General features: G+C 45.4%; 1 protein-coding gene across 1 annotated transcript in view; it reads left to right on the forward strand.

Moving 5' to 3' along the window:
- Positions 1-12,034, forward strand: part of NUDCD3 (NudC domain containing 3) — a 101,010-nt gene that overhangs the window by 60,533 nt on the left and 28,443 nt on the right. Inside the window, exon 4 of the mRNA XM_060787650.2 lies at positions 7,310-7,453. Coding sequence (XP_060643633.2) covers positions 7,310-7,453 — 144 coding nt within the window. The remainder of the gene's footprint in view (positions 1-7,309; positions 7,454-12,034) is intronic.

The raw sequence follows: 12,034 nt of genomic DNA on the forward strand, positions 1-12,034 counted from the left end.
GGGAGGTTGACAAAGTGCTATACTAAGCGAACTTGCAGGCTGTTAAAGTGCAATGGATAGTGCAAAAATACACACAGTTGTTATTAACGGCGTTGTTATAGCATACAGTATGGAATAATATGGAACAATGGATATTGGATGGGCGTCAATAGTTGGTTGGTGTTAATCTCCGGGTTCGAAATTGATGGCCGCAATGGAGGGCGGCTTATGTACGACAGCGGGCAGCACACCCCTCCCCCCTCACAAGGATGAAAACACTCCACTGAGTTCAGATGAAGAATCTCAATGGTCGGTCAGCACAAAATTCGTTGTAGGTGGTCCTCCGGTAGTGGCCTGACGGCACAAAAGCTGGAATATGCCGTCAGTCAGCCTAGATGGCAAACGGCGTACTCGGTCAACACAGCAGCGTACTCGGTCAACACAATGTACTCGGTCAACACAACATACTGGTCAACATAGCTCACTCGGTCAACACAAAGGCTCCAATTGGGAGCGTCGAAGATGGCAGAAGAGCATCAAGGGGACGTCCCGTCGATCTCAAGGCAGCTGGGACGAGCCGGGAGCTGGAGGGCCGGTCGGATGGCAGGGGGTCGGCGCGATGGAAGGCCAGTCCCCTACCGGGCTGCGGGACGCCGAGAGTGTGTCAGATGGAAACGCCAGCGAACGAGGCCCCAGGCGGGGAAGAGCAACCGCCCCAGCAGGGAGCAGCAGCAGCAGCGCGGTGACCAGGCGGCAGCGAAGGAGCAACGGCCCCCCGGCAGGGAGCAGCAGCCGCGCGGCAGTCAGGCCCGCGACAGCGCGGTGTTAGCACAGAGGCTAAAGAAGACAAGGCCGCAAGGCAGCAAGGTCCAAACCGCTGAAGATGGAACAGCAGCAACGGGCGGCTCCGACGAGTGGCTTGGCTGCTAAGAGGGAACGCTCCTGCAAGGCCGTAGCTGGAGGCGGCCTTGGCGCTCTACCTCTCCTCTCCGCGTCCCACCTTGCTTCTTCTCTCCCTCCCCCAGCGGGAGGGAGGAGCGCACGGCGATGGGGCCTAGCCGGCTCAATGGATCGCCGGCGGGTCTTGTCTCTTCTCTCCCTCCCCGGATCTGCGGGAGGGAGGCACCCAGCGGGAGGGAGGCACCCTAGCAGGCCCGATGCCGTTGCCGTAGCTGGATGGCGGTGGCCAGGCGCAATGCCAGCTGGCCCGTCCCGGAGCCAAGAGCCGGGCTCAGCACTGGAGCGGCACAGCACTGGGGCGGCGTCGCTGAAGCCAGCCCCAGCAGGGATGAATCCGGCGTCAGCGCCGGCAGCGAGGAGCGCTAGCAGACACCAACACACTCACCAAGGTGAATTTGCAGTCTTAAGGTTGAGGGAGCCTGCCGCGTTGTCCGGCGGCACTCCACCTCGTCTTCCTTCTTCTCCCGAATCCCAGGTTTCCCCAGGCCACTCGGGCTATTACCAGACCCTTGATGGTCTCCGGGTCACTCTCCTTAGTTTGGAGGATTCCGGAGGGGGGGGGATCACCCTGGATTCCCTCGGATTAGGCTTTCCAGCGGTCGCAGCTCTGAATCTTGCTGCTGACCGCCATACCGGAACCGGAAACTATAAGGCATGTCTACACCGCAAAAAAAAAAAAATCCTGAATCATACCACATTTTCCCATTCCCAAAATGGATGGGAAAATATGTGTGGGTGTACACACCCACCCACACACACATATATATGCTGTCCCTTGCCACACATTGATGTGGTCCAGTCTGGTAATCTGGAAAATAATGAGAAAGTGTTGGTTTCTAATATATGTGATTTCTTTATGCTTGTGGGTAAACAGTATTTCTTGTTTATTTGTCAGCGTTGATGTGGAGATGGTCTGATTTGCCTACTCTGGAACATGCAACATATAATTGTCCTTCTTTAGGGGTCACTTTCAAATCTATGATACTATATCTGTCATATACATATATATGTGTGTGCGAATCTTATATATCTATAAATTTATTTATTTATTTATTTGGGGTTCTTGTACCCCGCCCTTCTCACCCCGAAGGGGACCCAGGGCGGCTTACAGCTGCAAGGCGCACTTAGACGCCTGCTACACAAACAATCATCACAAAAAAATATAACAGTACAAATTCCCACAATTCAACATTACCCAATAAAATCAGTAAAATGATAAAATCAGTAAAAACAATACAAACCTGGATCTTCCTCCTACCCATCAGTGTACAATTAACTCAAAGATCTGTTTTGGTTCCATTTCGACAATCCTGCCGATCTTACACATCTGATTGTCTTATTTGGTTGTCATTGTCTAATTGCCTGGTTGCCCAAAGGCCTGGTTCCACAGCCATGTCTTCACCCTCCTCCTGAAGGAGAGGAGGGTTGGTGCTGTTCTGATTTCCCCCGGGAGTGAATTCCACAGGTGGGGGGCCACCACTGAGAAGGCTCTGCTTCTCGTCCCCACCAGCCTCACTTGTGAGAGTGGTGGGGTCGAGAGCAGGGCCTCCCCAGATGATCTCAAACTCCGAGGTGGGACGTAGAGGGAGATACGTTCGGACAGATACACTGGACCAGAACCGTATAGGGTTTTGTAGGTTAAGACCAGCACCTTGAATTGTGCTCGGAATTGAACCGGCAGCCAGTGGAGCTGGCACAACAGGGGGGTGGTATGCTCCCTGTATGTCGCTCCGGTGAGCAATCTGGCTGCCGCACGCTGGACTAGTTGGAGTTTCCGAACAGTCTTCAAGGGCAACCCCACGTAGAGCACGTTGCAGTAGTCTATCCGGGATGTAACAAGAGCGTGGACCACCGTGGCCAGATCAGACTTCCCAAGGTACGGGCGCAACTGGTGCACAAGTTTTAATTGCGCAAAAGCTCTCCCGGCCACCGCCGAGACCTGGGGTTCCAGGCTCAGCGGCGAGTCCAGGATCACTCCCAAGCTGCGAACCTGCGTCTTCAGGGGGAGTGTAACCCCATCCAGCACAGGCTGTAACCCTATACCCTGTTCGGCCTTCCGACTGACCAGTAGGACCTCTGTCTTGTCTGGATTCAATTTCAATTTGTTAGCTCTCATCCAGTCCGACACAGCAGCTAGACACCGATTCAAGGTCTGGACAGCCTCCTTGGTGACAGGCGGAAAGGAGTGACAGATCTGGACATCATCTGCATAGAGATAACACCGCAGTCCGAAACTCCGAATGATCTCCCCCAGCGGCTTCATGTAGATGTTAAACAACATTGGGGACAGAATAGATCCCTGAGGGACTCCACACGACAATGGTTGTGGAGCCGAACAGGTGTCACCCAGTAACACCTTCTGGGACCGTCCCTCAAGAAATGACCGGAGCCACTGCAAAGCAGTACCCCCAAGTCCCATTTCTGTGAGTCGTCCCAGAAGGATACCGTGATCGACGGTATCGAAGGCCGCTGAGAGGTCCAGGAGAACTAACAGGGACACACTCCCCCTGTCCAGTTCCCTGCGCAGATCATCTACCAAGGCGACCAAGGCTGTTTCCGTTCCATGTCCCGGTCTAAAGCCAGACTGTGCCGGATCAAGATAATCAGTGTCTACCAGAAATCTATGGCTGGATGGCTCTTTGTCAGGAGGGCTTTGATTATGTTTTTGTTGCCCTGGTAAAGGGAGTTGGACTGGATGGCCTTAAGGCAGCATTTCTCAACCTGGGGGTCGGGACCCCTGAGGAGGTTACGAGGGAGTGTCAGAATGGTTGCCAAAGACCACCAGAAAACACAGTATTTTCTGTGGGTCATGGGGGTTCTGTGTGGGAAGTTTGGCCCAATTCTATCGTTGGTGGGGTTCAGAATGCCTTTTGATTGTAGGTGAACTATAAATCCCAGTAACTACTGCTCCCAAATGACAAAAATCATTTTTTTTTTTGAGTGATGGTCACTCCTTGGGTTTATAGGTGTCTTGTGGCAATTTGTCCAATGGATTTTGAGTTATGATGTCACTCAAAACAAACAGAGCATAGATAGATAGATAGATAGATAGATAGATAGATAGACAGACACACATATATACACACACATATGCGCACATGCACACACTCACACACATATATGTCAAAGCTTGTCTGTTTTCTGTTGCTAGGTGAAGTGGCCCACTGTGATGTCGCTAGGAAAGATAAGTGATGTGTGAAAATTTTACCTTGGAGTGGGTGTAATTTCCCTTTCCCCTCACATTTCACCTTCCCATGTTACCCCACTTGTAAATAGTCAAAGAGTACAATACAAAACTCTCTTGTTACTTCACAACTTGATGTTTGTGTTTACTTTGATTAATACGTAACAGGTATGAATGAGAACAGAACAATATGTGGGCAAGGTAGGAACCAAAATTTGCCCATAACGCACAGTGGCACTTGGGAAGTCTTAGGGAAGTAAATAGAGTCCCTAAAACACAGTGGTTAAATTTTGCATATTGCCATCCAAAAAAGTCATGGATAATATCATGGATGTTTCAAATGAGATATTAAAAACCAGAATTTGTGAAAACACGTCTGCTTTTAAATACTTCTCTTTGTTATCTTGAGTTGGAAGACCAGATCTGAGAAAGGGTGGATGTTTCAGCAGAGTCGATCTTTCTTTCCCACAGCTCCAATTTTAGGAATGGGAAAAACCAAATGTGTAGTATCTCTGCGAGAGTCATCTGTTTCATGGAGGTGGCTTTTCCCTTGACTCCCAAAGCACCTGCACCACACATTTGACTATCTGACATATGGTTAGTGCTGCACTTGTCTGCTAGGAAGCCTGCCTTCCCACAGGCAGCGGAAACCCCCAACACCTCCAGGAGGTGAAGTATCAAATGATATATCTCTGTTGACTTGCCTTGATTTTCCACTTAATTAAATTGAGAGTTGGCTGTGCTGTCTGCACCTGCAAAAATGGGAACCCTACATAGTTCAAACATAATGTCATTGTGCACCTCACTGAAATGAAGTGTGTACTTTTACCCACCTTACAGAGAATGGTTTTAATTTTATGCTTCTGTTTGCGTATATTTTATTGCTGCCTCCAGCTGTTTGTTCTATATTGTGTTTAGTTTTTTTGGGGGTACGACTATAATTTAGTAAAAGTATACTTTTTTACTTTCAACGAAGATCTGCATAGTTAAAGCAATGGTATTCCCCATAGTCACCTACGGATGTGAGGGCTGGGCCATAAGGAAGGCTGAGCAAAGGAACTGTAATGTTAGAGGAAAATTCTGAGAGTGCCTTGGACAGCGAGAAGATCCAACCAGTCCATACTTCAGGAAATAAAGCCCAAATACTCATTGGAGGGAAGGATAGTAGAGGCCAAGATGAAGTACTTTGGCCACATCATGAGAAGAAAGGAAAGCTTAGAGAAGACAATTATGCTGGGGAAAATGGAAGGAAAAAAGAAAGAGGGGCCGACCAAGGGCAAGATGGATGGATGATACCACTGGCTACCGATCAGCTTCCAAGCACAATTCAAAGTGCTGGTTTTAAGCTTTAAAGCCCTAAACCTTTTTTTTTAAAATTGTTTTAGGTTTTATTCTGTGCTTGTAAGCCGCTCCGAGCCCTAGGGGAATAGCGGCATATAAGTTTGAATAATAAATAAATAAATAAATAAATAAACAAACCAGTGGTTCTCAACCTGGGGTCCCCAGATGTTTTTGGCCTACAATTCCCAGAAATCTCAGCTGGTTTACCAGCTGTTAGGATTTCTGGGACTTGTAGGTCAAAAACATCGGGACCCCAGGTTGAGAACCACTGCCCCAAACGGTTCTGGCCCAGGCTACCTGTCCAAACGTATCTCCTGCCACGAACCATCACAAAGTTTAAGATCTTAAGGGGAGGCCCTGCTCTCGATCCCACTACTATCGCAAACATGTTTGAGGGGGATGAGAGACAGGGCTGTCCTGAGTCCCCTTTCGGGGGGGGGGGAGAAGGGTGGGGTATACATATAGGAAATAAATAAATAATAAATATCCTTGAAGTGACTGGTTTGACCTTGAAGGAGTTGGGGGTGGTGACGGCCGACAGGGAGCTCTGGCATGGGCTGGTCCATGAGGTCACAAAGAGTCGGAAAAAACTGAACAACTGAATAACAGCAACAATAATTTTAAAGGGAATTTCTGTAAATAACCTAAACTTAGAGAAGACAATGTTGCTGGGGAAAATGGAAGGGAAAAGGAAGCGGGGCCGACCAAGGGCAAGATGGATGGATGGCATCCTTGAAGTGACTGGCTTGACTTTGAAGGAGCTGAGGGTGGTGATGACCGACAGGGAGCTCTGGCGTGGGCTAGTCCATGAGGTCACGAAGAGTCGGGAACAAATGAACAACAACAACCTAAACTATCTTCAAGACAGTTTATTGTCTTTAATTTTCTGCCACATAAAGTAGGAGGCTTTTGGGTGTTTTTGTTCATTGTCTTAAGGGCACATCTATCCTGACCACTTCAAGTGGATTGAAGGCAACTTGAAAATGCAGCGCTTAAATGATGCAGGGCTTTCAACTGGAATCAATAAAATTGGGGATACTCTGAAATTGAACCCGTAAAGTTCATCACCATGTGTAGATGTAAACCACATTGTATGGCTACAACTAAACAAGGGATGGGTGTGCCAATGATTCAAATGTACTCACTGGGGCAGAGGTAGAAAAAAAGCCAAATTCTCAATGACTATGAAGTTGAGGATCCTGGAATTGGATCAGAGCCAACCTCTCTGGTGCATATAAGCACTGCCCAGTTACCGACCTGGTTCCAGGCCTTGATGTGTGCTGGGCTCTACTTTCGAATTGCTTTCCCCATTGCCGATTTCATCCTTAAGTTTTCATATAGATGTCTCTCCAGACTATCTTTCCAAACAATTTTACTTAGTTCTAGATTCTTATCTTTTCAGCACTGCTAAATGCCTTTTAAATTGTAACCTGGTTATATCATGTAATATGTAGTCTATTTTTATATGCACCTAATTATGTTTCCTGCTAAAATTATTTATACAGTTGGCCTTCCACATTTGAAGGGTTGACTTTTGCAGATTTGATTACAGTGTTCTCTCTAGGAATCTGTAGGTCCTCCAGTGCAATTGAGATCAACTTTTGCCAGATGTTAATCATATGCTTGTGCCGAAGAACTTAGACATTCCTAGAGAGGTGTTCTCTCAGATTAGAAAATAACATTTTATAATATTTTCACTTTTGCAAGGATCCTATACCCTAAACCCAGTGAATGCACAGTGCTGACTCTACTATTGATTGTTTTCCAAACTTTTGATTTCAAGTCAGAAAAGAGTTGTGAGTGATGAAATAGCATTGCTAACTTGCTTCTCTTTCTTTTTTCCAGGTTTCTGTGGACATTGGCAGTAGTTCAATTCGCGTTACAGTGCTGGAGGAAAGTGGGCCTCGTGTGCTTATGGAGGGCACCCTTCTTCACAAGATCAACACAGAAAACTCTGTTTGGAGTCTGGAACCAGGAAAATGTGTCCTAGTTAGTACCATCTCATCTTTTCATGGTGTCTATACAATTACAACTTAATGCATGTAGTGTATGGCATATGTATTTTTGAAAGGTGCTTGAGCTTTAACTTCCTCTGTTTCAGTATCTTTCTTGAAGACTATATGGAAGCATTGTAAGCCACCTGCTTTTGTAGGTTTAGATTTGGGAAATTTGAATATTTGCGGATTATTTGCCGCTGCTGTTGCTACACCATTTATAATACAGACCGCAAGCCCTAGTAGATTGAGGGAGAACACAGAGGTGCACCAAGACTTGTATGTTCCTATTAAACTTATATGGCAGCAGAGATGAGTGGAACCTCTCTTACCTGGCTTTTCCTTTCTGCCCTTGCCCGCTAACTGGGATGCCAGGGTCTCTATTTTGCAGTTTTGATTTGTTTTTCATATCAGGAGCAACTTGAAAAACTGCAAATCACTTCTGCTATGAGAGAATTGGCATCTTCAAGGATGTTGCTCAGGGCATGCCTGGATGTTTTGATGTTTTACCATCTTTGTGGGAGGCTTCTCTCATGTCCCTGCATGGAGAGCTGGAGCTGACAGAGGGAGCTCATCCACGCTCTCCCCAGATTCAAACCTTTGACCTGTTGGTCTTCAGTCCTGCCGGCACAAGGGTTTAACCCATTGCGCAGAGAGTTGCCTGAATATGGCTTCCCTCTTTGTTACTGCTTCCTTGCCGTTCCCTGTCCTTTTCCTCCATAGCTTTATTATTTTACATTTGATATTTTGCTTACCATGGAGCTGAAGACATTGTGGCCAGAATCTTGTTGTAGTGATGCTAAAAGAGATAATGATTCAAATATTTAAAAGGCCTTGGATGCAGTGGTTGTGAAGGAAGGAAACACTGGAGAAAAAGGCTGCTCAGAGATTATCAAGTTTGTCTTCTTTCTCTGGTGACTCTGGAAAAAAGTGCAAAGACTCACCTAGCATACTTACAGGAGTCTGGATAAAGTATGGATTTTCATATGATCTCATTAAAACAGGGGCCCTCAAACTAAGGCCCAGGGGCTGGATACGGCCCTCCAAGGTGATTTACCTGGCCCTTGCTCAGGGTCAACCTAAGTCTCAAATGACTTGAAAGCACATAACAACAACAACAATCCTATCTCATCAACCAAAAGCAGGCCCACACTACCCATTGAATACTAATAAGTTTATATTTGTTAAAATTATTCTTCATTTTAATTATTGTATTGTTTTAAAGTGTTTTTTGCACAACAAATAAGATATGTGCAGTGTGCATAGGAATTTGTTCATATTTTTTAAATTATAATCCGGCCCTCCAACAGTTTGAGGGACTGTGACCTGGCCCTCTCTTTAAAAAGTTTGAGGATCCCTGCATTAAAATATTCATGGGACTACAGCACAGTTTAATTTCAGCAGAATGACAAAAGCATGTGACTGTAGATTTTGTTCTTCCTTATGACTTATTTCAGTATTTTTCTTGCTGCTTAGCATGCCATTATCTTCCAGTCTTATTGCTGTGAGTTCTCTTCTGTTCAGTGTTTTCTCATCTTCTAAGGTCTTGTTATTTTGGACAATTTCAAGTGTTTGCGTGAATGTGTGTGTATGAGAGAGAAAGAGAGCTTTTGTGTGTGTGTGTGTGTGTTCTATGCTGTTGTTGTACGTATGCAGGGAAGGGGAGCAAGCTTGTAGGAAGAGGCCTCTGTGTATCCGTTTCTGAGGAACATTAGATACCGAGTGCAATTGCACTCATATCCTGTTTGTTGGCTTCCCATATATCCATTATGTCTAGAGAGTACTGGGCTGAATGAGTCTTTGATCTGATCCATCAGACCAAATCATGAAGGATCAGATAGAAATACGGTACGCAAACAGTAAAATAAATGACTTGAAGGGTAGGGTGAAAGAGGCAAAGAGAGATGAAAGGAAAAAAGACTGTTCTTTCCAAGGGATAAAAAGACTTTCTGTTTGGGTTTATGTAAACAAGACCACAGGAATAAGCTTCCTTATGCAAAGTCAGACTTTTGGCCCATCTAACCCAGTGGTTCTTAACCTGTGGGCTGCGGGCCACCAGTGAGCCATGAGGACGAATATCTGGTACGTGAGCCTCCTTCCTCTTTATTTATTTCTTTTATTTCCGATCCTTTCAGGCCGCCTGCCTCTCCTTCCCTGTCGCTGACCATGGCATATGTTCTGTATCAGAAACTAGAGCTGATGTGGTCTGTGTTGTTGTTGTTCATTCGTTCAGTCGCCTCCGACTCTTCGTGACCTCATGGACCAGCCCACGCCAGAGCTCCCTGTCGGCCGTCACCACCCCCAGCTCCTTCAAGATCAGTCCAGTCACTTCAAGGATGCCATCCATCCATCTTGCCCTTGGTCGGCCCCTCTTCCTTTTGCCTTCCACTTTCCCCAGCATAATTGTCTTCTCTAGGCTTTGCTGTCTCCTCATGATGTGGCCAAAGTACTTCAACTTTGCCTCTAGTATCCTTCCCTCCAATGAGCAGTCGGGCTTTATTTCCTGGAGGATGGATTGGTTGGATCTTCTCGCAGTCCAAGGCACTCTCAGCACTTTCCTCCAACACCACAGCTCAAAAGCATCGATCTTCCTTCGCTCAGCCTTCCCTAAGGTCCAGCTCTCACATCCGTAGGTGACTACAGGGAATACCATGGCTTTGACTAGGCGGATCTTTGTTGCCAGTCTGATGTCTCTACTCTGATGTCTCTCTATTGCATTGGATGTGGTTTATCCAATGCAATTTTCTGAATCAGCACCCCAAACAAACCTAAAGTTGACCAAAAACTGATTCGTAACTCTTTAGGTTCTAATGTTAGAGAGTGGTTCCTGGTCAAGTAGTCCCTGGTCAAAGTGGTCCCTGGTCAAAAAAAGGTTGGGAACCACTGATCTAACCTAATTTTAACTTTCATGACTTTTGGTTTGCTTGCTGGAACTAATGGGAATTGTAAGCTAGCTCCATTTGGATGGACAGATTTGTACCAGTAGGTGATGGCTATCCTAGATTTCAGGCAGTGGTCTTTCTTAACTATGGCCAAAAGGGCTGGAGATTTAACATGGAATCTTTTGTAGGCAAAACTTGTACTCTACCACTGAGCTAAAACTATTTCCTCCCACGATTTTTGTTTTCATATATGTATCCTGACAAATAACAGTTTGACTGTTATTTGTTAAATAGTTTAACTAATAAATCATAACTGTGATTTATTTTCTGTGTTTAAATTACTGTGATTTTACATTGTTTATGTTTATTTATATTGTTTTCTGTATTTTATTTTTATATTTTACTCTTGTCGTATGTTGTTTATTTGCATTGCTGTACTGTTGGGCTTGCCTCATGTAAGCTGCCCCGAGTCCCCTTGGGGAGATGATGGCGGGGTATAAATAAAGTTATTATTATTATTATTATTATTATTATTATTAATCACTCTTGTTCTGTAGACAGATTTTATCCTATGGTTGTAACACTTACAGCAGGCCATTGGTTTCCAAATCACAGCCAAGGCACTGTGTGCACATCTATACAGGCAGTCTCCAAGTTACAAACATCTGACTTAAAAATGGCTCATAGTTAACAACAGGACTGAGGTAATAGGAAGTGAGAGAAATCTACCTCTTCAGAAAGGAACACTTATCCTGAAACAGTTTTAATGGGGAAAAGGTGGCTCGACTGAAGCCTTTTCACCAATCCTTGTTTGCACAACAAGTTTTTTTCATAGAGACAGATAGGAAGATGAAATCCTCTAAACGGGTATGTCAGCATTTCTCAACCTGGGGGTCAGGACCCCCAGAGGGGTCGTGAGGGGGTGTCAGAGGGGTTCTGTGTGGGAAGATTGGCCCAATTCTATCATTGGTGGGGTTCAGAATGCTCTTTGATTGTAGATGAATTATAAATTTCAGCACCTACAACTCCCAAATGCCAATGTCTATTTTCACCAAACTCCACTAGTGTTCACATTTGAGCATATTGAGTATTCATGCTAAGTTTGGTCAAATCCATCATTGGTTGAGTCCACAGTGCTCTCTGGAACTGCAAGTCCAAAACTCAAGGTCAATGCCCACCAAACCTTACCAGTACTTTTTGTTGGTCATGGTAGTTCTGTGTGCCAAGTTTGGTTCAATTCCGTCATTGGTGGAGTTCAGAATGCTCTTTGATTGTAGGTTAACTATAAATCCCAGCAACTATAACTCCCAAATGACAATATCAATCCCTTCCAACCCCACCAGTATTCAAATTTGGCTGTATAGAGTATTTGTGCCAAATTTGGTTCAGTGAATGAAAATACATCCTGCATATCAGATATTTACATTACGATCCAAAACAGTAGCAAAACTACAGTTGTGAAATAGCAACAAAAATAATTTTATGATTGGGGGGTCACCACAACATGAGGAACTGTATTAAGGGGCCACGGCATTAGGAAGGCTGAGAACCACTGCCCTATGTGATCCAAAGCTTGTGTGTATATGTTTCACTTAAAAATGTACCAGTTCAAATTCAACTTAAGAACAAAGCTACAGATTCTGCCTTGTTCGCAACTTGGGTACTACCTGTATAGCATCTCAACCAGAGGCTTC

The sequence above is a fragment of the Anolis sagrei genome, chromosome 7, assembly GCF_037176765.1.
Source record: "Anolis sagrei isolate rAnoSag1 chromosome 7, rAnoSag1.mat, whole genome shotgun sequence".
Taxonomy (NCBI): Eukaryota; Metazoa; Chordata; class Lepidosauria; order Squamata; family Dactyloidae; genus Anolis; species Anolis sagrei.